At 38.6% G+C, this 27,431-nt stretch overlaps 1 protein-coding gene across 1 annotated transcript in view; it reads right to left on the reverse strand.

Moving 5' to 3' along the window:
* POU6F2 (POU class 6 homeobox 2) overlaps positions 1-27,431 on the reverse strand; it is a 312,926-nt gene that overhangs the window by 45,502 nt on the left and 239,993 nt on the right. Inside the window, exon 6 of the mRNA XM_054191841.1 lies at positions 9,984-10,130. Coding sequence (XP_054047816.1) covers positions 9,984-10,130 — 147 coding nt within the window. The remainder of the gene's footprint in view (positions 1-9,983; positions 10,131-27,431) is intronic.

The raw sequence follows: 27,431 nt of genomic DNA on the forward strand, positions 1-27,431 counted from the left end.
CTTCCATTATTATGTGACAATAATACATTAATCTTCTATGAGAGATACTTATCCTAGAGATAATATTTAATTAATGTGCAAAGAAGGAAGTTTAAGTGAAAAAGGTACTTTAAGAATCATATATATTTAATAACATTGGCATAGATATTTCAAAGTCCTTTTTTTCTTTTTGATATCTGGGCCATTTGCATACATACACGCTGAAGCCTAACACTGTCAGCATCTGAAGAAAAATGACAAACTGAGATACAGTTTTAGAAAGATAGATTGAGTGTCCATTCATGGTTAGGACTGTGATTTTTTCTGCTTGAACTTTCCCTGCCACTGTTCACAGATGCAACACATAGGAAAAGACACCACACAATTCTTCGCAATACTCTAGATTCAAACCAGAAGACACAGAATCCTTCCTTTTACAGGACAACTCCTATTCAGTGTGCTACTTGAAAGCTTGTGGGTCTGCATGTAGCAGCCTGTGGGTCTGCATCTGGCTGGTTATGGCTATGAACGCTACATAAATACAACTCAGTTGTTGGCTTACTATCAAATGAGACAATCAAATACTTTTGCAATTTTCTCCCTTTCAGGTGAAGACTGCTTGGGGAAGACATAGTTTTTCATTTTCAAAATCTTCACAAGATATTGCTAAAACATCTGGACTTCTCATCCTTTCAATTTTTGAAATAAATCCTCACTGAATTGCAAATATGGCATCCCCAAATTTCCCCTCCTCACCTGTATCTCTGAGGCATTGACATACAGATGTCAAGGCTGCAGCCCAAGAAGAAAGCCAATGGCCTTCATTTGCGCATGAAGACTTATACGGCTTCTAAGAAATTTCAAACCTTCCCAAAACAGCAGCAGTGCTTTACCAGTGAGTCAAGGACCTTAAATATCTATCATTTTACATTAACTTCCACTTTTGACAGAGTAATCTGGCTTTTTTTCCCCTTTGCCCAAATAGCCCTTCTTGGTTTTCTTTTCTGGTATCAGGGACAGTTGAGCAGGAAGTAAAATTCTGTCATTGGAAAAAAACCCCAACATTTGATATATACAGGATAAATTAGATACGATCTAAATAAAACTAAGCACCATGTTACACAAAGAACTATAATCTGTTCTTTGCAGAAATGATGAGGCACATCTGAAAAGATAACGCAAACTCTCAGATTTGGTCCACTATCCTCTGCTTAACTACAGCCTTCCTATACCTTAACGTGCAGAGCATTCCCTCATAAGCAGCTTTGGATAGTCTCAAGGAGCAATCCCAAATTAAGAATAGTCTTGTATTCCACTCTAATGTGAATTTCTCATACAGCAGGATTTTCATCATCTCTGGTTGGATGATGAATTGGCCTCAAATTGTTCTCAGCTTTGTCAACTCCTGAAAGCATGCAGTGATGCAGTATTCCCGAGCATGACGCTTAACTGCCTGGGAAACATCAGCAATATAGAAAGCACATTTCTTGGCACCATCTACATGCATCACCTCTGTCTACCGCTTTGTTTACATCATCTTAAAGAATTTTCCATGAACTTAGAAAAACTTCTGCCTTTACCTTCAAGTTCTGTGGTCTGGTTCACAGGAGTCTAAGCAGACACCTAATGCTCCTGGAATAAAAACTAAAACTGCCAAATTCAATCTTCCAGGACAATAACGGTGAAACCTTCTCTGTGTACAGCAGAGTTTGTTTTCAGGGGAAGGTCAAGGACTTGGAGTGAATTCCAACAGTACCTGAGGAATACTCCTGGGTTTATCACCTTTGGCTTCACCACATTCTGCGGCAAAAGCTAAGTACATTTCTGTTATCTGCCTTTCTCTAATGCAAATATAAGCAACATGCACCTCTAAGAAACCCCTTCATAAAGAATTTTAAATCCAGGTGAAAAAAAAAAAGTGAAACAAACAAAAAAATTCCTGACAGACAAAACAATGCCCGTATCAAACACACGAGACTATTCTACAAGCTTCTCCTGGCAGGAAGACCAATTTGTGACAGTCACTAGTCATGTTTCTTAATGCATTACTGGAAGTGATATGATGATAAGGAGAGCAATGTAGGAACCTGCACAGAGCAGAAAGATTTCATTGACTGTGATGGGTGTCACTGGTGATAACCATGAAAATTTGCCATGCTTATACCCACGTCACGATGCTAAAATGAACAGATTATAGGAGTGGTAGGTGCTTCTTTTAGTTACTAGTTAGCTTTCATGAAAATGGTAAGTAAGCTGAACTAGTAGTTAGTTTGGTTTTCTCCTCTGTTCAAAAGTAATTAAGAAGGCAATGACAAAAGGACAGGTATGTCCTGTATTTCTGACTTGAAATAATTAATTAATCTAAATTGAAGTGAATAACATTTTCAAAAGTATGTAAATGCTTCAGGCTTTTAAGACTCTCCTCAAAGTATATTTACTCCACATAATACAGCGTGCTACCAAGACCCCAGAGCTAGTAACTAATGAGCTAGATCCTATGTCACCTTCTTGAGAAGCAGAATTAATTAGTAGAGCCCTAACACCATACTGCCAAGGTTTTTGGCTTCTGGGATCTGTGCTAGTATGGCACTGTCTGAGACATAAACGTACTGTCTCTTGGAGTTTGCTTGCAATGCTCCATTACAGTGCATAGACATGCCTTCGAGCACTAAGACTTGTAACACTGACTGAAGGAACTTCAGGCTCTTACAGGTACGTAAATTGCTTTTGAAAGTACGACTCAGGCACCTCTGAAAGAGTCTACGTCAGAGATACAGTACCTTGGCAGAGATCCAGGCAAGAGGCTACAAATCTGAAAGTGTGAAGCTCAAAGTAAGGTTCGTTGTAAGCTAGACGAAATAAATTTTGGTGGCCTTTCTGGATAGCTGCTGATCGTTTTCAATACGCAATTATCCTTTCCTTGGTATCTGATTGGAGACTTCAGTTGTGATCCAGAATGGCTCCAGTATGTGTTTTGCTGTAAAGAGAAGTTCCATGCTTCTCTTAAATAACAGTGTTCCACTTGCAGTTCCTATTTGGAACAAATATTATTTAACATATCCGCTCTTGTCTTGTTAGTTTTTTTGGGAATATTAGAGTCTCCTGTACTAGAGGTTTGACTTCAGCTCAAACCTAGTCTTGAACTACTCCTTCCTACTACTCATTTTCCTGGAGCTTTGGAGGAAAGTGGTAGCGCCTCTACTTTAAAGCCAGCCTCTTTGTCTGAGCAGGTTGTGAGTTGGTCATACTGCGTTTTTGCAGCATTTTGGCAATGATTGGTTCATTGGATAATTAATTATCTTTTTTACCCTGCCCTTTTTTTATCCTGTGGGAAAGTTAGATTCCCTCCATTAAATATGGTGGCACCAGGGTTGTTCTGACCTTCTTGTTATATCACTTTTCCATCTTGCAGATGGTAACTGTTCTAAATTTCACCACTGTTTAAAAAAATGTGGATATGGATTTCAAAATTGTTCACAATTATGGATATCCAAAATTTATCAGTGATCACTGCCTAAAACAGACAAAACAGACTAGCCAGCTCTTGTTTTGGAATAATTAGCCTCACTCTCTGCCCCCGTCCATTTCAACGAAACTACCAATTTGCATGACCTGAGTTTGGTCCATACATTTTTACATTTATGCCACTATGGCTAAAATTGAGGTTAGATAAATAGTACAGTAAAATAAAAACACAGTCAGCAAAAGTATGTTAAAGCAATTATTTGTCTTTTGATTCAAATTCACATGGGAGGTAATTAAACAAACGGCCTCCTCAATGTTTAGCTGTGGGGAGAGGAAACCGACGGAAAAAAATAATCTTCCCTTGCAACTGACCTTTTCTCATAATATGTGCCCTTTTCTTCCTGCAAACAGCAGAACTACATGTATTCAGCCCAGTGAAACTTTGAGGGGGCAAACACAGAGTCAGACTCCACCCAGAAGAAATTCAATATATTCATACGAAGGTCTGTCAAAACAGATTCTCCTGGCAAAGGGTTTTTCAAGGAATGTTCGTAAATGCTAGTATTATTTGAGCGTTACAATCCCTCTCTCTAGCCTCTCCCTTAAAATATTCCTCTTTTATTATGTCAATCTTGCAATGAAATTTCCTTAATATATACCATTCTGATACCACCAACTCAGATTTCTGTCAGTCTTAGCCCTGGGAAGACATTGTTTGCAGTCACTATTTAAACAATCATTGTTTAGATTTTTGTGAATGTTGTTAGGTGCTGTGAGGGCTAAACCACTAGTGGTTAGCACGTATTAGAGCTGCATAGCTGAAACAGATGTAGCAATGGTAACAATTGTTAAAGAGAAAAGGCTAATGGACATCACACACCTAGAGAACAGTTTGAACTGCAGATATTCAGAAGGACTTTGAGGAGTCTTACATACTACATGCCTTTGAGCCTCCTAGAACTTCTGGGAGAGTTAAACAAAAAAAAAAAGGCAACAAATGACCAACATCCTCCTTTTAAGTCTCATGAGGAGGTCCACCTTGCATTCCCATTGATAGCTGCCAATTTTATTGGTTAGTGTAAAACAAAAACTAGGCCACATGCCAGTCTCTACATAACTTCTTGGAGGTGACTACTAATTTGACAATGCAAAGACTGAATAGCTCTTTATATTGACCTGTAGCTGTCAAGGGATTCTTGCGTCTATGGTTCAAGAGAACTGAAAGTTTTATAAGCAACTTTCCTTATACATGCTCATTTGCTCATCGTAGCCAACTCTACCAGCAAGAAAAAGGAAGAACTACTATAGAGTTGAACAAGAAGGTAAAACAAAGTAATGTATTAGTCCCTTTGGTTGTATCTATACACAAAATTATACTATTGTCATCTAATATGTACTTCACTGATTTAACAGAAAAGGTGTAAATCCCTGTAAAGGTATACATTTCAGTATTAGAGGATCTTACTTCTATTTATGTGAAACCTGCTCATAATCAGCTAAAATGAAACTGAAACAAAAAGTAAAAAAAGAGAAAAATATTGGGCTCTCCACTCATTTTTTTCCTCATCTGTTTAACTAAACTGCATTAAAATCTACCTTAGATATTAAAAGTGTATTTTCTTTTTGAGGGGAGATAGCCCCAACTGAACCTCATCAGAATAGAAAGAAAATGCTAAAATCAGCTTTTTCCACACCATTTTGTAATTAGCTCACCCTCCAAAAGAAGACAATGGCCTTGTCTATGGGAACGGAGCAGTCCTAGCACTGTAGCCTATCATACATTTTCCAGATTGTGGCCTTGGCCACTTTAACTAAGACAAGACAGCTGCTAGCTTTAGAATTATAAACACAGTTTGCAAGTAATTCTTACCACTTCAGAAAAAAGTAGTTCCAGAAAATGGTGAAAATAATAGTAAATACATGTACACATGTAATAACTGGGAAGATGGAGAATTCCTTCGGAATGAAAAATACTTTAGTGCTTTCCAAGCCAGTCCACAATGAGGACAATGCTATTTTTTAAAATCCTATTCCCTGTTTTTATTGCACATGACATATTACATTGTACTTGTACACTATGTGGTGGCGAGAATTTCCCTGCTTATTTAATTGTGATCCTTCAACGAATTTGAAAGGGAGCGCTTTATTTCCATTTCTTTAATTTACTAGTTCTTTAGCTGATGATTTTATTAACCCTTGTATTTGAGAACTGATGCTTAACAAAAAGAGAAGAAGAAAAAAAAGGCCCTTGGCAGTATTGTGAAGGCCTGGAACTGAATAATGCACTTTAATAATGAGGGATAGAGCTACGGCTTTTGCTGATGGCTGTGACCGGCTCTGTGACCTGATTATGTCGCAGAGTGTCAGCAGCTGAGACACTACAGAAGGGAGCGCATCCCATCAAATCTATCTCCATTGTAATCACTCGCACTGCTGAGAGGCTTGTTAGGAGCAGGGAATCCATCAGGCCTCATTAGCACCATTTACCATCAAGAAGCTCAAAGAGTAAACGTGTACCCTCTCATCAGAATAATGAGAACCAAAGTACTCCTATTATCTAATTGGATCAACAATGCCTCTCTCTCTGTTTAGTCCCCTGAGCTACTTGTGGACTACAACTCTCAAAAATTAGTTATTTTTTGTTAATTGCCAGGGTGGAGCTGTGCTCAAGGTTTTTCATATACAGAAGGTTTTCACATCTAAAGGGCAAGGCATGGGCACAATGAAGCCCCAGTTCCTCCAAGGGCATTCTTAGATTATACTGATGCCATCCCAACTAAATTCACTGTTCAATTAGAGTAGGTACTGTACAATTACCCCATACTTACTTACGTTTTCCTATTAACCTACCAGCAAATAGAACGCATTACCCTCTTTAACCACAAGACAGTTCATAATGCCAACTCTTATCATGCTGCTTTTTTACTCTTTATGGTAAAATGCTATTTTGCAATTGCTGAATTAGGATGTATTTTTCTCCTATTGGACAACACTCATCTTTCCAAAAAAGATACTAAACGTACTCAGCACCTCCACTTATAATGTATTAGATCCTGTTGAAGTCAAGGAACTTAAATGCAACCGATGACAATTAAGCACTATGTTTTCGGCAAGCAGGAAGCTGGCCTGGAGGTAGCACTTATGGAAACCAGAAGCATGAACCTTGCTTCCATATTTCTGTGGTTCACCTCCTTACAAGATTAAGAAAACAGCCAAAATACACATTTCATGTACTTAATAGATATAGTAAAACCCACTTGAAACTCCTAAGATATTCTTTCATTTGCAACAACAAAGTGAAAAAGAGAAATGTCTGGTTGTTACATCCCTGAAGAATTCAAATGCAGCAAGAGCACTAGGATCCTACTATAAGGGCAGGCTGAAGCCAAGTGGGAAGACAGCTTCTCTTTGAAATCAGTGTATCTACTGACAGGGTGGAATCTAGCAATTCTGCTACCCTGGCCTTTACATTTAAGATATGAAAGCCCAGTCCTGCAAACGCTTTCTGGAAAGTGCTGAGGGCAAACAGAACGTAAGCACTGTTGCACGGGACAACAGCTCTTCATAATACACCTCTGAAAGTGAAAATTTGATTTAGAGTCCTCTACCTGTACTATAGCAAATTAATCAGGTGATCTAATCATATTATTCCAATGGATCGGATCTCTTTGCTACAGTGGTCTTGGGGAGCTCTGGTATTACCGTTCATATTGCCATCCAAAGCAAAAAAACCTAATAAATATTATCATGCTATAATTGCGAATGCAATAATTAATAACAAATATGTTATATAAGTGATTATTTTTATATATGTATATTATTTTTTTTTACTGTGGTTCTAAGAAATCCTGGACTACTCGGAATTAACGCCATGCCATATGTCATTTAAAAGATCATTTCCCTAAATTTGCCATAGGATCTTGGATTTGACCTACAGCTTAGTGTCTCCAGGGATTACTGATCACCATATATTTAGCTAGACAGATGGACATTTACAAGCCCTGAATTTCTATAACAGAAGCAGCGTATAATTACAAAGACAGTCTGGTACGTCACCCAGCCTTATATTTGCAGGAGTGAAATTTGGGTGTCACACTTGTGATTCTTTGAAAGGGGCAATTTTCAAAGGGCAGATTCTTAACATATAATGGGAATTTCATTCCTATAAATCCAAGCACATCATTCAGAAATGGAGCATCCCAAATTACCATTCACTTATGCTCCTAATTTTGAAGAAACATACCTTTCAGTTCTTGTTTAGTTGCTATAATTTTATTAATTTGCAGGGAATGTAATTTAATTTCTGGTACATAGTTTAATTACACTGAACAGTCCTGTTTTGTAGATGGATAGCTTCAGAAGTGTGCTCTAAGCAATATGGTTTATGCTGAATATTATAAAAATGGGTGTTACATTACACCCTTATCATTAATACTTATTTGTATTGTGGCAAGGTCTGCAGTACTGATTATAAACCAAGGAACATTTGTAAAAACAATAATAAAAAGACAGCCCTTATTTAAAAGAGCTAGGCAAACAGATAGATTCTGTAATTACACCCAACAACTGGGAAGATTCTTCCTTTCTCTTCTCTTTCTCTGCAACCTGTGGAATTATTGGACTTTATGTTATGTATGGAATAAACAAGCCTCAGCCTGAGGGAATCTATAGTTTCATTCAGTGATATCTTCACAGTAGGGTTTTTTTTTTAAAAAAAACATATGATGAATGGCCACACTTTGCTTATGTTTTCTGTGGAGAACACGTAAAGGGAAAACTATGGAAAAACTAGTCTGGGTTTTAGATCTTCAGCTCTTACAACGAACACCTTTGGTGCCAGGTGCCTCATGTGAGTGGCGATTGTGAACCATTTCTGGAGTACGGACAGAAACATGCAGGCTTCTATGTTGGAGCTGATCTGACTATGAGTTATAGGTATTATAACCAACTTTTCTTCCAAACCAATACTCCATCCCTCCAGAAATCTTAATAGGCTTTTGAGAGCCTCCATTTAAAGCTGGCTGCATAAAATGATCCTTTGATGAAAAGGGATTGAAACAAGGGTTAAAGTAGACATTGAAAGGTTATTGTAGAGGGCACATTGTTCATACAATCCTCCTTTAATATGTGTGGTGTGCACCTGCGATAAGATGATTCATTAGATAAGGCCTCACTTTGACAAGCTCCATCGTTCAACCCTCGGGGTAGTGATGGAACAATTCTGCACCCACCCAGTAAATATAACAAGGTCAGCATTTTTTTTCCCGGGACTTGGATGGCGATAGCAAAGCTCAGGATGCATCTTTGTTTATGTGTTATGTTGGCAAAAAAACCAGGGGCTCCTATAAAGCGTTGTCTTTTATTTTTTAATGGGCCAAAATAAAAAAATGTCACCCCTGTTCCAATTAAATAACATGGTGATAGAAAATTACCAGGAAACAACCTGCTCTTCATGTTTGTTTTTTTCCCTGTAGTAAACAGTAAGAGTAGAAACTAAACTTTAGATTCACGTATCATCCAAGCTGCATCATTTCAATAAATGTTTACCAGGGCCTAACATCCACGTAAGCACTGTGTATATCACCATACGCCCAATTTGTAGCATTTAGAATAATGACATTCAAATTACTCACTTACCAGGTCCAGTCTTAAGTTACATTGACAGATTTGTTGCAGTGACTTTATGTGAAACAAGTAGTTGTGTTAATTTTAGTCATACTAAATACAATAAAGAATGACGGCGTCCACAATCCAAAAGCTACTTAAGCACGCTGCATCAATGGAATTATTTATACATTTATGGATTCAGATGTATACCTTTCTGCATCATATTAAGACTGAAACTGAAATAGGTTGCAACAAATACACAGCTCCCAAATGCAGATAATGGACAATCTCTCTCTTAGACACACCATAAACATGGTTCAATTTTCTGTTTGGAAAATTTTCTTTAAAGCAAAAGTTTCTCCCAAATTTGCATTAAAGACTGGCAGATTCATTGCAAATTGCTTAACTTAGTTAATCAGCAAACGAGTAAGCCCTCCAGTTAAATCCATCCCAGATACTTCATTACAATGCAAGTTGTGTTCCTTCACTGAAAACATTTAATACCTTTTTAGAAATAAAGTAATACAGAAATGCTACAATTTGCAAAGAAGTGTAGTCTTAATAGTACAGCAGCACTTTAATATAGTTGTCAGTTGCATAGATAAGTGGAAGAAGACAGACAGTATGTTTGTTAAGAATCACAGGGTTGCTGGACTTTTAAAATACTGTATTATTGCCCTATTATGATCTTTTCAAAAGGCTGAATTGAAATAAAACAAATCCTAAGCCTTTTCTGGCTTAGAAACACTTTCTAGCAGTTCCTAACTTCCTCCCAGCTCTTAGACTTTCCATTTCTTACCTTGTCTGGCAAATCAATATTTATTTATCTTCAATATGTGCACTTTTAAATTGCTGTCATACAAGCGGAACTCATTTTTGTCCCAAGATCAGCCTGCCATCAGAATTCACTGTTTGCTCCATCTTCTACTCACCTGTCCTTGTGCATTAGTGACGAGTTGACCTGTGACCCCCTGAAGACTGGAGAGGGCATTGCCAAAAGCCTGGGAGCTTGCTATTGAGCCCATGGCTGCTGCTGCAGCAGCCGCTGCTGCTTGACTCGCTAGCGGATTATTAACCAGCTGAAAAAAAGAAAGAAAAGATCATGGTAAAACCCCCGACAAACACAGAAACACAGAGTGCGAACTGGATAACACAAAAGTGATTGTGCCAACGTGGGTAAAAAACTGGCTACTTCAAGAGCTTGCGTAGTTTTGAGAGGTTCTTATCTCTGAGGCTTTGGTGTCTTTGACAATTAATGTTTTTCAAAAATGCAGAGAAAATTCCATGTTAATATTGAAGAATAAAACTCTCTTTTTTTACCCTTTATTGTCCTTTTTTTTTTTCAGTTATGCTTGATGTGTTTCTTTAGGTTCAACATGCTAATGCTGCAGGTGTAGCAGATAATCCTGCTGTAAACAGCAATCAGTAAAAGATTAGCATTTGATTTGAATGGGAGTGGGATACTTACCTGGGGATACTCAGAACAGACACTGTTTTACTAATGAACCCAGAAATAAGAAAAACCTGCGGATCCTTTTAATTTATATCATTAAAAAATTGGTCACAACATCTAGATAAATCACAGCAGAGACTCAACCCTGTGATTAAGTTCAGTAGAAATCGACTAAAAATTCAAAATTAATTTGCAAAATATGATACTAAGCAACTTACTGCTTCTCAACTGCAAATGATTAATTGCAGGACTCATAAATTTTCAGGAAGTGAGTTGTACTGCCCACTTCAGTCAGCTCTACCTGGGTGATCCATATAAAGCATAGACCACACTCACAGCTTTCACCTGAGGAGACTATGGGAATCCCACAGAGGAATGCTCCTATCAACACTTGGGCTTATCACACATACAAAATGTGTGTTCCTCTGTCAGAATCAAATTTCCCTCTGGGAGGTGGCTTGTTCACTGGATTATTGTGAAGTTTATATTTTCTCATCCTTTTCTGAGAATGGACAAACTTTGAACCAAGCACACGGGGATAACAGTAAAAAAAAAATTACAAAAAAATGCTATGAATCATCATCACTGGGACAGCTGTTGTGAGAACAATCAAACAAACAGGTAAACAGGCTGAAAATGTATTTTAGACTGGGTTTGCCCCCTACGAATCATTGCGTTTTAGCAGAGCTTGCAAAATGTACATTAGCAGGGCAAAGTAGCCAGAAGTTTGAGGGAGAAAAAAGTCTAGGGACAGCAAAGCCATTTTTTTGTTAGGCTGAGGTGAAAATGCTGAAGCTAACTCAGAAATACTTAATGCTTTAGCTGAAATTGGTAGGAGTTCTACATCCTTAGATGACGAGTAAATTATCAATCTTATAGAAATGGAGAGTCACAGACACCTGTAAGGGATGTACTCCACAGACAGGCTCTGCTTCAAAATAGGTTATAAAAAATTAAACAGTGATTAGTAGATGTTTTAAGCATGTTACAGATATGAGTAGTGTGTATGTTATAGATGTTTAGAAGCCCATCAGTAGAAGATGTCAGATATGGTTATAATCTATGCTTATAAGAAACCTACTTGTCTCTTGGATGTTGCAAAATCTACAACCAATGATTGGTCATACATTAAAACATCTATTAATCATTCATTAGCCCTTCATGAAGTATTTATAAATGGTACCTTGATATAAAGTGTTGCCTAAAGGGCGCCTTGGGCACATCCAATCCCTCTAGAAATTGTAAAGTAAATAACTAAATAAAGATTAGTAGCGATGCTGGACAGAAAAGATGACATTGTTGGACGAAATATTTTGATTTGGAAAAAATTGTTATATGGATCTCCAAAACCAGTCTGCAGCATCCCATGTCAAGAAAATCAGGCAGGAATAAAACACGAAGGCGGAAACCGCAATGACTGCTTGATTAGCAGTCCTGATGAGCTGTGAAGAGAGCAGAGAGGGGCACAATGACCAAGGCAAAGCTCGGCCCCTGAACGCAGAGTTCAAGCAATTCCACTGACTGCACAAAGCGTGAGCCCAAATGCAGTCGCGTGCACTCCTCAGGCACTTGGGTGCTGGTGCCTGAGCACGGCAGTATAAAGCCAGATAACAGTATAGATAAACTCGTCAGTTTTCTGCTCAAAACAGTGACATTTCTTTATTGTCCAGATCAGAAGCTGGTAAAACCTGCCTTTCCTCACCGCACTTCATGGGCAGCACTGGGACTTTGAGTAATCCCCTTGTAGCTGTAAATACTTGGAGAAGGAAGAGGCAGCAGCAAGAGCATAAGACTTTCAGAAAAGCCCTTCTGTTGTCTTATTAGGCGCTGACAAATTACTGCACCTATGATCCTACAGCATCTGACTGTAGGTATAAACGATAATCTTTGCCTGGTTACCTGATACCAGCTAATAAACTACACCAGCTGCCATAGTTTACGGCTTCAGGTGTGTACAGGAACAGTTACTAGGGGAGCACGAGTTAGTTTGTGAATCTGGAAACTGCAAAGGGTTAAAACCTCCTAAAAATCAGTCTATCATCTCCTAGAATCTCCTTTCCGTTTTTCTTGCTCCAGTTTTCAGAAACTGTACATTTTCAAATACAACAATAAAATTTAATTACAACAAACCCTGGAGACACTCAGGATTGCTTTTAGTTGCACCACAGAGATAAGCCACTTATTAAAAAAGATGGCAGAGGCTATGATATGCACAGGTACCCTGGGTAGTACCACGTTCCAGGAAAAATCACACTGAGTGGGCCAACTCACAGGGTAAGAGACTTCCAAGTGCGTACAAAAATATCCCTATCTATTCATAAGTCTGATTAAAAAAGAGAAGATGCATTTTTCTTTGGGTGCTTTGGGAAACTGTTGACTGCAAGTTACACTCTGCTAAATTGACCCCTTTTACATCATGTGCAAATTGGGAATGGAGAAATACACCTCATTTCACTATATCTGGACACCAAGGTAACTTCTGACATATTATATCCTGCTTTTATTTTAAAAATAAAATCTCTGACTTGAGAGGTTTATGCCATTTCTCAGTGCAGGCGGGATCCCCGAGAACACTTATTGGAAGTATTAGAAATACATTGTAAAAGTTCCCACAAAAGGCTCTTCCCATTTTGTTTCTGTATTTAAATAATGATTTAATTTGGAAGGCTGAGGCCTTTGGAGCTGTCAATTCCAGTGCCCAAATTTCTGCTCCCACTCAAAATACCAGCCACAACAGCAGGTAATAGCGATCTTAGTTTAAAGTGACAGGCCAGCCATCGCAAGGATGCCTCCGCTAATGACGTGATTATTTGGAGAAGCAATCTTTATGAGGAAGAATCTTGTAATAACTGAGTAGCTTCAGTACCTTTTTCTGACTTTCCAAAGCTGAATTTTTAAAGGAAAAGCATACGAAATCTGTTCTGCTCTAACTCAGTGTAAAGCAGGAGCCATTCCACTGCAGCAAACAGAACTCACACAAATAAAACTAACCTGTAAAATGACGGAGGATGAAAGGGGCACTACTTTCAAGATCCTAAAATTGTGACATGTGAAGTTAGAGTTTCTAGGCTTAAGAAATAGTCTTCAAAAAGCACAATTTCAAGGAAAGTGTGGTAGAGTCAATGTTGCAAGCAGCTTTCTTTAGAGCCACAAATACTTTTTTCTTCTGGAAGAATAACCTTTTCCTCTCTTTTCCAAAGCTAACTTTGTATCTATCTAACTTGCTGGGAGAAACTGATCAGGCATTCATGTATTGTTGAAACGAGATCTGATTTGATAGCCTACACAGTAATTTTACTTTCCTCTATGAAGGGTGTATCCTACTGAATTTTCATTCCCCTAGCCTGGAAAACAAAGAACCAGTTTTACTCATTACAATATCACTCATTCAACAAATATAAAGAAAAAAAACCAACCAAACTGTTTGACTGATGATATGAAAAGCCAAGACATTTCAGGATGCCAGAGCATCGTATGAAAAAATGGGTATGTAACCTGAAAGGTAAGGTCACTCTATGTCGTGCCAGTATCAGAATAAAGTTAGATCTTGTGTGTTTTCTAAAGGACTTGTGGGAGAGGCTAAGAGTGAAGATACGCTATCTGAACGGAGCAAAGAGAATGGAGGGACGTATTGTGGCGTAAGAGCAGGCATAACCTCATTTTACAGAAAAGTATCGGTGTTTTTCAGGAAGGTTGTTAAAAAAATCAGATTTCTGGATATCTCCTAGAGATTAAATTAGTGTAGAAAAGCAGTATATTTGATTAGGGACCAACAGATCCTCAGTATTTCATGTTCTCGGACAATCCTTCCTGTAGGGAACATCACACTACTAGATCAGCTACTGATTAGCTACTGAGAGTTTTTGCCTACACCAATGTTTTTCAAGTGAAAACAGAAAAATCCTTTGATTTAATAACTCTGAAAGTTGAGAATAATTCAGCAATGTCTCTCAATCAGAAACACATGTCATTTTTCTATCCAGACTATGTGAAAAAATGAACATAGAAATTAAATTTTTGTTAGCATGGCGTTTGCTTTCGTAGGAATTTTTAACTGACAATCTACGTGAATTTTATCTTTGTTGAGATTACGAGCGAATTACACGTCAAAATCTAGTGGGTTTTACTCCCATTTTTTCACATTGGATTGTGAGACAGATTCTGGGTAGTAGTCACTTGGACTTAAGGGAAAAAAACCTGTTTCAAACTGAGCACAGGCTTCTGAGGATATTCTGGTACCACCTTCATTACTGCGACCAGCATTATCATCTGTATTGGGTGCAGATGGGAAGGTTTTGGTAGCAGGGACCTGCAGAGGAGGAGGGAGGGAAAGAAGAGTGAACGCAACAGAAGGAACACCAAGGGCAGAGAAAGGAGGAAGTGCTCCACAGCAGAGCAGGTATCTACACGGTAGCCCTCGAGAACCCCACACTGGAGCAGGGGTGAGAGCACATGAGAACTGTGATCTGTGGAGAGCCCACGCAAGAGCAGGGGCAAAGTATGAAGAGGAAGGAGCAGCAGAGAGGAACTCTTCTGGACTGACCACAGCCCTCCACGCCCCCTGCACCGCAGGGGTTGGGTAGAGGAGTGAGGAGTGAAGGAGTGAAGTTCAGTCTGGGAGAGGCGGGAGGAAAGATGTAGTTTTAATGTTTGTCTTTTTATTTCTCACTGCCTGAATCTATTTTAATTGGCAATAAATTAAAGTTAATTATCCCCAAGTTGAGTCTGTTTTGCCCGTGACAGTGGCTGGTAAGCAGTCTCTCTATCTTGATCCTTGAGCTTTCTCACCCTATTTTCTCCCCCATCCCACCGAGGCAGTGAGTGAGCAGCTGGGTGGGCACTTGGCTGTTAGCCAAAGCCAACCCACCACACCATCCCATTCCAATAACTGTAGACTATATCTAACAACAATATAAAAGTGTCTTCAAGAACCTGAAGACATAGAAGCAGAGCATTCTAACCTTGGTTTCTAAACCTGAACTGACTGATGCAGAAGTACAGTTACTCTGGAAGTCCCTAGTTGCTCTTCTGGCAATTTCTTTGCATAGTATTAATTCTTATATTCCTAATTGTCTTCAATATGCACATGTACCTTGTACCAGTTGATAGCTCCCTGGACCTACATTAAATCTCAAAATCCCTGAAGGACTTTTTAAAAAGACACTGGAAAGACTGCTTCAACTTAATCCTGGGAAAGCACCTAGATACCACAGTGATGACTGCCAAATAAATGTTTGTAATAACCAACAAGAAGAAGACCACTTAGCATTTATATAGAATTTTGCAGCCAAATTTTTCAACTATGGGTGCCTGAGCTCTGCCGGTCTAATTTATTTTCAGGTCTTAAGCAAAAATAAGTCAAATTTTCAAGAAACCTGTGTACATGCACATACGAAGAAAGCCAAGAGAGAATACATAGGTAAAATAAACCAAAAAAAATTAATTTTATCCAAAAAGATACTATGATCAAACATTTTGGGAACCCTGTATGTTTTAGATATCAGTTAGGGACTTTTTTTTAAAGTTTGACCCTCCCCTCCCTTCTTTTTAGTTTATGTAATAGGATAATTACAACATTTAACTTTTATAAATGAACAACAGGATAAAATGTCTAGTAAAATGGCTGTCATGGAGCCTAATCATGCATAACTCTGAAAACATGCCCCGGCAGGCAAACGTTTGAAGCAAATCCCAAATTATGAAAAAAATAATCTGTCAACATTTGTTACTTGTACAGTGCTGGGATATGATCAACCTATAAGCTGTACAATGTAGTTGCAATATCCAGACCTGTCCAATAATGATGCCTGGATATTTGAAAACTGCATAAGTCTATATTTGCAAATAGTTGTAGATGGTAAGAGTTCCAAATAGGCTGCCTAGACAGACATTTTAGTATATGCACATATATCAGATATTTATGTGCAGAATACAGTGTAGAGACAAGGATACTGGAATATCTGAAAGCACCAACTTGCCAGGGACACTTAAAATATCTGGTTCTCACAGATACTTAATCTGCTCATTATATACATTTATTGTGGCTGAGCTATTTGCTGTCTAAATCTATGCTGAATTTTCTATCAGGAATAAGTACTGGTAGTGGCATCACTGATGCGACATGACTTGATTCAATGCAAAGCGACGCGACCTGAGGTGATGGGAAGCACGCAGTGCTCACGTACGCCTTGATATGACATGGATAGAGGAGGATCCACAAAATTTCTCACAATCTTCGTAAACAAGGTGCTGCTGGTCAAATTGGAACCAGTCTAAAAAACTACTATAACAATTTACAAAATAAAAAAGGCGTATTTTTAATAGAGCCCTGGCAAAGCGAATGCAGAGCAGACATCATTCCCAGATCTCTAGGACCAAACTACTGGAGACATGAATAATGAAGAACACATTAGGGCACAGGCAGGACCGAGCGGGAACCACTCTAGCCATTTTCATTTCTGCTCTATTAGTGACAGATAAAAAAGAGAGGAAAGGAAAGTAGAGGAAAGGGAGGGATACTCTTTGGGTCTCATTCTACAAGATAAGCTAAATGGAAGGTGTCAGCATGTCTGAGGCTGGGTCTTATATGTTTAGCAAAAAGAAGAGCGAATATATTTAAATATATTTCATATCTTTAAATACAAATAACTACGAAGAGTAGCTGACTGGTTCCTTTAGCAGCAGGTCAGTACTTATAGACTACCCACAGACTCTAGTCCTGGGGGTTCCTGGCTGTCCACGTTTATAACTTACAAGTACGAAACGTTTCAGATCCTTATAAGCTGGCACACATTGTTCCAGATTTTAATTAAACAGAGCCATCTTGGTTTAGTCTGGTTAGTTACCTTTATGTTTATGCAGTCTTTAAAATATCTACAACTGTTTATTTTATGCATGATGTAAACATACTGTAAACAAACTACCTCATCTGACTCCATGAAATTTTGCATCGCTACTACTCGTAAATTGTATTGGTGCTCATAAAAGAGGAAAGAGTACTGGAAAAATTATCTGAATTCTCTAATTTTCTGAAGTAGTTTCCATGTGTGGCAAGAATGAAAGCAAAGAGCCTCTCCTAAACTTTCTGAAAGGGGCTGCAACTCAACTCATTTCAGGTTGATTAGTTCCTCGGTTCATGTGTTTGTCTATTTTAGAATGATTTATCTGGCTTCTGAAAGATGCTTTCCCCACAAGAAAAATGGTTACTTCAGGGCTCCCTTGCTGTTAAAAAAATGAACTCTTATCAAAAGGAAATTGCCATCTGTCTTCTCGGATAAGAGCCCAGCACTTGGGTCTCAGTGATCTAGCCTCTGCAGAAAGTGTGTCAACCGTGAGACACACCAAATTAATCTCCTTAATCTAAAACATTTATTTGCCTTTAATTTGAATGTGTGAATGGCACATGCACATGTAAATACAGCCATTTGCATATATAAATGTTAAAAATGCAATGTGAGGTCACTTCATGATAATATGACGCTTCATGTTGGGTATTCAAGAAAATATTTCTGAAACAGTCTTGTTTTACAGTACAATATGCAATCGTAGTATACATGCCTGGAACTGTTTATTCAAATATTCATATTAAAAATCAGACTTTTAGGTACAGACCTTCTCTTTTGCCCTTTGAAGAATAAATCCTACTTAATACTTAGGGACATATTGCTTACTAAAGCCATACATAAGGCTTCTTGAAAAATTCTATGCCAGCTGCTCTGCAAAGATCCTCATTTTTGAAGCTGGAAATACATCTGGATACTTTAATTTATTTGTAATGCAACAGCATCACTAAATAGGTCTGCTTCCATGTAAGCTAAGTGCTTACACTGAAGTCACGCTGACTTGAATGTGAACAAGATCAGATCTAAAACTGGAACTATGTGGAATATTTTTCTTTTCACGGCTTTCAGCTCCAAATTTGGCCTTACTAGATGCACTGATCTGATACAAAGTTGAGGAATGATACAGATGATTCCTGAGTGCAGCAGAAAGATTGCTGGCAAAGATACATGTCAGTCCAAAATCCAAATCTGGTTCTGAATCTAGGTATCTAGAAAGCTGGAAGGATTTCATTCTCTGCAGTTACATCAGTTTGCCTCAAAATCAAAATGACATAAACACCGTAATCGATACCATGTGTTTGAGAAGTTCTCTATTTTCCAGGTTTCGTAGAGAATATATGAGATATCAAATCAGTTGAGATTTTTAATTAGACATTTTGAGTTTTGCTGAAACCTCAGTATACAAAGTGAGATTTGAGAAGCATTAGCAAAGTTGAAGGAAGCATTTAGTTTGAAAAACTTGAAGTCAAAATCACATTTCTAATAAAATAAATATAAGGGGTGAGCGATAGCCACTAAAACAAGGAACCTGGGTCAAAGTTTGTGTGAAGGGAGAGGGCAACCAAAAAAGGATGCTGAAGGTCCCTAAGCAGGGTACTGTTAACATTTTCCTTGGGGCACTATTTTATTACTTTAGTACAGTTCTGAGTTCCCAGTGATGGACTGGGAATGTGACTTTGTTCAACTGTTGGCTGTCCGTGTGTCAATGGGGAGGTTCCTGCTGCTACTCCTTTTCTAAAGATAGAGCAATGAACACTTATGAGCCTGCGCTCCCCGTCCTTGCACCAGCACTGCGTGAGCATATTGCATCTCAGATGGGAGCAACCTCCTGCCACATCCACAAATGGAAGGCTTAATTTGACTGTAAACATACAAGGAGCCACTAGCTAACACAGGACTGACTCCAGCAGTTTAAGGCCACTGTTCATACATACATATGTCCACTATTCTCTTTTTCACCAGCAGTCCTGCTCTGTACATAAAGCTAGATATAAACTGGTAACAATTGCGTATTTAACATGCCAAGAATTGTGCCCTCAATGCAGCTCCTACAGAAGAGGAAAGGCAGAAGGGTTAATAGTGTAACACAGCCACACATGTAACGTTTCCACAGAGAACCCTCTCTCCTCCCAGGCACTTCCATCTCATTTGATGTCAGCAAGAAACCTCCTCCCAAAAATGAGCTGCAAGTCCTGCCCCAGAAGCAGCACTGCCGGCGCATGGTTATGCATGCTGCGTGGGGCCGGGCTGTTCAGCATCAACCAGCTGATTCCAGGTTGAATTTTGTTAACGATCTTCTGAGAGGTCTACAGAACATTTACCAGTTATTTTAAATTTACCTTGAAATTTAAATTGCCTTGAAAGCTTTTTTTTTAGTTTTTAGTTTTTATTTATTTTTTTCATAATTCAGCCATGTCCCACCTTTCCTGTGACTCCTCCCTGGGTTTTCGGGGGGGGTGTGGGGGGGTGGTGTATAATTTTTTTTGCCATGATAGACTCTCCTTCTGCTTTTACCTATTTGATTCCTATTCTCTGACCTTTTATCTCCAGTCTCAGCCACTTTGCTCATGTCACTCTGGATCTGGCCACAATAGGTTTTCCATATGGGAGTTCACACAGAGCTGCAAAAGCAGTAGTAAATCTACTGTGTCTGTAATGCTGCCATATTAATTCCTAATCAATTTCAAAGCTGTATTTGAAACTCATATATTTCACCTCAGCAAAATCAAAATAACGTCAAGTTGCCAACAGCAAATGAAACTTGGAAATATAATTAAAAACATATAGGCTAGAAATGTATTGTTTCTGAGGTCTTTGCAATTGCCACTGTGCTAGGCACTATAAATTGATGGCAAGAGGGTATATGAAACTGAGATCCTCTTATAACAAAAGCATAGCTCCATATTGCTTGAGGTAACAGAAGAACTGCTGTTAGCTGAATGTGAGTGATGACTGCAAGTATAAACTGAAGAATTTTTTTTTTGCTGCAAGGATCAATTCCAAATTGGTTAAAATCTCAGGCTGAGATCCTGCAAAAACGGCTTGAAGTTGGCCTGCATGCAAGTCCTAATGCAGTCCTGGGTAAACTCAAGAGAGTTTGTGTTAGTGTCTTCTTGTGACTGATTTTTTTACTTCACAGATAAAGATGGGGTGTGACTTATACTCCACATCATACATGTAATTACATATAATCACATGTAAATATTAATTTACCCCATGCTCATTCGTTTTACTGTATTTTAAACAAAAGACACAGCAAGGTTTAGCTTCTACCCTCTTTTTTTGTGTGTGGGGGCAGAGTGTCAGAAATAATGCCTATGTTATTACTCAGTATCTGCTACTGGCTGCATGTGTAGCCTGGGGAAAGTCTAATTATCATTTACAATAAATAATTTCCTCCATATTTATTATCAATGGAAATCTACTCACAGACATTCAGCCAAGGAATTCTGCTATATGGGCAAAAATATGTACTATCTTTTTCAACAGCAGCTCAGCTTACAACCTGAATGTCTGTAGCTTTTTCATTAAATTCATTATTGCCTTATTGTACCTAGACTCTTGTTCTTCCATAAGGCACTGTCAATAGACAGACAGATGAATTTCTTCATGTTCTAAGTATTTTCTACTTTTATCTGTTGACCAGATTCACAAAATATTTATGGGCCCTGTAGCAATTCTTGTGCTTTACAAAACAAGGGATTTTTTTTGTGCTAAAAATAATGTAAGTTCCAACTTCTTGGTCTGATTCTGATTTCTCTCCACCAGGATATAAATCTGGTTTAGTTTTAATGAGGTCAGCAGAGTCACAATTGGTTAAAACAGAGGTAACTACTTTCAGAATATGCCCTTTCAATTTCTTACAGGCTTTAAATCTGCAATAAAGGGGGAATGATGCTCTTATTTGAAATACAAGAATTAGCTAATTACACTGATATTTCATTTAAGTCAAACTGTCTCACCAAAGGCATGATTTTTTTTTTTATTGATGCCACTGTAAACTAGAGAAGCTATCCACTGAAGTCAGAAGTCAAAACATTAACACCTACAGCTGTGAAACTAATGGATTTTTCTGTTTGCAGACTGAAAAATTCCCTCGAAGCACCCTACTCACCCCCTCACCCCCCCCATCCCCCCCGCCAAACAATAACAAAACACAATTCAGGCAGACCCGGAGTGAAAAAAATGGAAAAGAAATAAATTTTAGGTCACATGAAACATTTAGTTCAGACCAAAATGATTTCTTGAAAGGGAATGTAAAATGGATCACCCTCACAGATGGGTGTTTTATAAATTGAGTGGAAATACTTCATTTCAAAGAAATCATTCTTACGTGCCTTTTCCTAATCTCACCCATTTTGGGGTGGGAGGAACATATATGTGTTCCTAACTGTTTGCAAAAATATACCTTTGGAAGGGGTACAGTCTGCAGACCTCTTTGCAGCCACTGGTACTGGTGGGTGCTACTGGTAATTCTGTCAGTAAAAAGGGTAAGCCAAGGGTCAAAAATGTTTTTGCAGGCAAATCAGTCAGACAATGCTGTTGTTCTAATCCACCTCCAACAAGGAAGAAACTGTGAAGAATCCAGCCTGAGTGCAATTAAGGCAGGACTCTTTCATAACATCTATCACATTCAAGTTACTTGTACATGCAATAAAACAAATACTCCCTATAAAATATGAGGTTATCCACTGTTTGCTTTCCAAACTTAAAGCTGATTATGTCCCCTTGAAACGAGAAATTTCACAGAGGCCACCCGTATAGTTTCCTACCATGCCGGGAGAAAACAGACAAACAGAAAAGGGACAGCCTAGTTTTAAGTACGTATTAACTGAACACAAAACGAGGGTGCAGGCATTCTTCATTGAATTGTTTCTTCATTCAACAGCGGCAATCAGCAGGCAGGTAGTTTCATCTCAAAGAGACATCTCAAGGACTCTGACTTGCAGAAGACCTGGTGAACTTCAGCCAGGTAGAAGTGTCAAAAAAGATCATCAGCCTAAACTAAACCAGAAGTTGTTACTTTTGCGTGGGTCCAGGAGACAGTTTTTTGGCTGTAGCTGCAAGAGAGCAATGGGAGCTTGCTGAGAGGGAATGGCCTTTCTCTCTCCTGAAGACCATGAGCCGGCTGAGCATTGCAGGCTGCTAAGGTATCTAAACCAAGATCTACAGGGAGCGAGGGACAAGGGTCCATTTGGCACGTTCACTAGAACTCAAGGGTTCCCTGACATTTCCACTGGTGAATCCCACACTGGGGGATATCAGAAGGCTGCTTCTCCCCACTGGTCTGACAAAGACCCAATTAAAAGTAGATTTACCTGATACACTGTTAGAACTCCAAAATATTTCCTGTGATATCAAGAAAACTACGCTGCTTATTTAAATCAATGTCAGTGAAATCAGACTTCTCTCTTTGTTCCTAACTAATATTAATCCAAAACCAGCGTGCCTCTTAAGACCCATCAATGTAACAGGTGGAGTCCCATGGAGGTCAGCATAATTGCAGCAGCTTAGAGCAAGGCAGAATTTAGCGCATTGATGCTGGCTTGTGAAAAATAAATCAGAAACTTTATGGATATTAAAAACAGTGTTAAAACAGGGTGTTTTATACAGTAATTATAAGGTTATTTCTCAGTAATTCAATCTACCGAGGGTGAAAATATCTTTTTTATTGTTGCCTATGATGGTAATAATTCTTTCTGGCATCTGTAAAAGCAACAATAGCTTTTCATTGATTTTGCTTAAAAGGAAAGTTCAGGGTTAGAAAATTAGTATTTCATGTGGAAACATGAAAAACTTTCCAAAGTATATGCGATGGAAATAGTAATAATTATGTCTGAAGAGGAAGGAAGTCTTGTGATAAGGGTCCCTGGGTAGAGATCTAGAAATCTCACTAGAGGTCCAATTCTTCCATATATTTTAATTTCTTTAATTTCCTGTCTGAAAAATGAGAATAATAAAACTCCCTTTCTTTCATCCTGTTTGTTTGTTTTCTCTTTAGATACTACTTGAAAGTCTATTAGGATTGGATTACATATGCACATGTACCAAAGGAAGGCAAGACCCAGATTAAAACCAATTTTCCTATTTCAGGGTAAATCTGTGTGTGGAATAGTTCTTCCTGTTTGCTGCAAAGTACCTAGTAATTTATGTATTTACCTGGTATTTATGTAAGTTGGGCACTTAAGCCACTGCCATAATATATACATGGGTAATATTAATAGGGGCAAAAAAAAATGCCTCTGAGGTACAGAAATTAATGAACATCTAAGTGACTAGCAAAGCTGTTCACAACATGCAGGTCTCTAACTAAGAAGCACATAAATGGCAAAAATAACTACAAGGGGATATTTCAAAGTGAAAGCTGACTTTGCATGAGGAAATGGTAGATCCAGGAGAGCACAGTACATATGTCTGAGTCTGCTGCTGTTCATAAATTAACTGGTTCAACTTCGCTGACTTACATTATCAGAATACCCTGCATAAATGAAAGCCTTGTTTTCTCTCTGAAGTTGTGATCTGACAACATATTTATCCTTTAGAAAACACTAATTTTACCATTAATGCTCTGGACACTTTTCATAAGAGAAATCAACTGCTCAACGTGCAACTGCAGTGGTTGGGAAATCCCCGATGCATCCTCCCATTCCTTCTGGCTTTTTGTTTATTCACATGTAGTCTTGTAGTAAATGTCACATATGATACCTTGTTTTTATCAAGTCCTATTTTAAAATGAATTACAGTAACTCATATAACGCTTAACTTGAGCTCTAGACCTATCACTCTATCTTATTATACAGAAAAGATGACTCACTTGTATAAATGTCTCTCATCATACAGCTGTTAAAGATAATAAAATTGGGGGAAGAATTGTATGTCAAGCCACAAGAGCTATACTATAGAGTACTACTGGCCCTTCATTTATGATTGGCACTAAGTGGCCTCCAGGATGGTGGGCAGAGATGAGTAGCCACGGATGCAAGGCCTCATCCACTCATCCGTACAAGCAGCTGTTGTGGAAAAGGAGGGTTGATGATAAGGTGGGCAGCTCTAGGGAGCTCTTGTTCTGCCCTTCATCTGTCACTGCTGGGACAGGGATTGTTTTGCCTCCAGATGGAGCTGCCCTAGTTGCAGCCAGCTCCCCACATCACTGGCAGTGTCTTGGGGACAGCTGCTGTCCCAGGAAGGACAGCTTTAATTGGCCTAATTTTTTTTCTTGTTTGGGGGGAGTTTTTGGTGTGACTGCTGAGCAGATATTTTTTCAAATGTTAGCAATCCTACCCCCCTTCAGGTTATTCTTACTACCCAAGATCTACTTTTGCTTCCTTGCCACTACCTCTTCTTTGCTTGGGGAAAGAAGTTGGAGTCAGTAGAGACCAGATGCTACTGCATGCTATCCCATGGAGCAGTCTGAGTACAGGGTGCCTTTGAATCTTCAAAACACATAATTAGCTAAAACTGAAACTCGAGGTGGTGCTTTACTCAGAAGAGATCAACAGATGACGTTGTACGAGCATCTCAGTGAAGATTTATGTCTGGTGCTTACTACTTATTCTCTATAAATATCCTTGATTCTGTATGTAGTAATAAAGGCAGTGGGAAAAAGGTGTGTAATCAAATTATTCTCGAGCTACCCTTTACCTCCAAAAGGGGTAAAAGTTTGGAAAAAATGAGTACAGCTGGAGGCCTGCTCTCTGCTTACACCAATGTAAGGTAAGAGTCAAGTCCTAACACTATAAATCCAAAAACTTAGAAATAAAAATAGATGGACAAATAATCAAATTACAGTATTAGAGAACAAACATGCAGCAATAAAAAGAAAGAAACTCCACAGCAATGTTGTACATGGAACATATTTGCCAAACCTGTATTAAAAATGTCCTTGAAGCCAAATTAGAAAAGACAAAAGGCATAAAAAGAAAACTGAGAAAAAAGAATATAAGAAAGAAACAAAAAAGCAATCACAGTTGAATTGGTTGCTTTTAGGACTGAGCCCTGGAAATCTATGACTCTGAGTGTGCGTGCATGTGTGTTTGTGTATAAGAAACATGCAAGAGAAAATAGACGAAATGCAGGATTGCTCCTTAAACTGTAATGAACAAGTAACAGCCTAATGTAGGCTACCATCTAATATAGGTGATATGCTATATCACAGAAAAACCAAGAAATATGTCATATATACATTTCAGAATGTTCCCATTACCCAAGCAGAACACAAGTAAAAAAAATTATATAGAGATTAATCTCACTAAGGGTAAAGAAAATTACAGATCTTGAATTATATTTACAGAAGCAAAGCACTGCTGAGCTAATAAAAGAAATAACTAATTCAAACATCCACACAAGAGTGCTGAAACATAAAAAAAAGTGTCTTCACAAGAATGACTATGGAAATAATTATTTTAAATCAGACACACGACATACAACACATCATAAAACCACTAAATCCTAGATTAGGAATAGAAGAGAGAAGACTATAGGTAAATCAAAAGACTTATGTATTTCTGTCAACTTTCTGCGCCTCATGAAGCCTATACACCAGTCCTGCTGTGCAGAAAATCTAGGAGAAGAGATGATAGGCATACATAAGTCATTGCATAAGAGATGAGCCTTTAATCTACATGTGATCATCTTGGAAACATGCAGTCTCTTTGACTAGTGTTCTTTTTAGTTTTACAAAATAGTGTCACAACTATTCTGATATACCTTACATTAGTACAGGAGAGAAAAACTCGCAATAATGCTCCTCTCGAACCCCTGTTCTGTCACAAAGCTATAAAAATGGCCTGTGTGGGAACACAGCCCATGCTGCAGTCACACTTTTGTCTTCTCTCTATCTGTTTGGGGAACGCCCCCAACACCTACTTTCAGACACTAAAGTTACAAAGCTGGTGACCCTTCATTGTCTCTATAGTTGGCAAAGGGAAACAGATGCTCTAGGAGGTAATTCAGAGCTTACAAGACAAGGCCTTTTTCTGAGCTGTCTTACGGAGAGGACTCTTTTTCCATTGACCATGGGGGCAACCGAGCATGTGTTTAAGTGGCTCAGTTGGATGGCATGTACCAAAGGCACATACCAAAGGTTTGCATCTCGTACCAGGACCCATTGCAAATGGAGTTCTGCAGTTTTCCCAGGTTTTGGCCACACTGCACACCAAGCCCCGCTGCCTGACTTTGGGTATGTCTATGTGTCACGTAGCAATTTAAATTTGACCAGAGAGAGGTAAGAATCCACATTAAGGGCCTGCCTCTGAGCCCTAACTACGTAGGACTCTGTAGTCTAGCTCCCAAATGACATGTTTAAGTCAAATCATCATTAAGTTAAATGACAGCGTGACTATCACTGCATCTAAAGCAGAATGACAGATTCAGGGCCTTGCAGGTCTTATCTTTGGGAACCTGTGACCAGTCTCTGAGCATATACACTGACTTCTTACAATGAAAGCAAACTGTAAAGAGCAGCAATGCAGAAATGCTTGCCCAGGCTACAAAGTGCTAAGGTGGCAGTCCCCTTCTCCCTGCTTTTCATTCAGCCTGGTTATCCCGGTTACAGCATTAATGCAGACAGACCTCTGCACCAGATTCAGCGCCTCCACACGGCTCTGTGTTGCACAGGGCAAGCCCAAGAGCCTTAGGTACAGAAAATCTGCTGTTGTGCTTAAATTATGTTTCCCTTTAACCATATGCTCATTTCCCAAAGACAATAAGGTGCGATCCCGAAAGTACTCCACGCTTTAAGGAAAACGTTAGTCATTTTGCTCTTGTTTTCAACAAATGAGTACATAAACCTCTGACAAAATAATTAAAAATTAATCCTCAGATTATTCCTTAGTGATTGTTCTTCACCAAGTGTGCCTGTTTGGTTGTGATCCTGTTTCCTGCAGCTGTTGTACGCTGCCATATTGCACGGGAAGGGAACTCACAGAAAATCCTGACACAAACACACCCCCACCCCCCATATCTTTGCTTTTAAGCTCTACTTATGCCTATAAAAAAATAAAGAAAATATTTCATGTCCTAAAAAGAACAGCTGAATTTATGCCCATTATGGTCATTATTACCAACAATAGGACTACTATTGGTAT

Source organism: Rissa tridactyla, chromosome 2, assembly GCF_028500815.1.
Source record: "Rissa tridactyla isolate bRisTri1 chromosome 2, bRisTri1.patW.cur.20221130, whole genome shotgun sequence".
Classification (NCBI taxonomy): domain Eukaryota; kingdom Metazoa; phylum Chordata; class Aves; order Charadriiformes; family Laridae; genus Rissa; species Rissa tridactyla.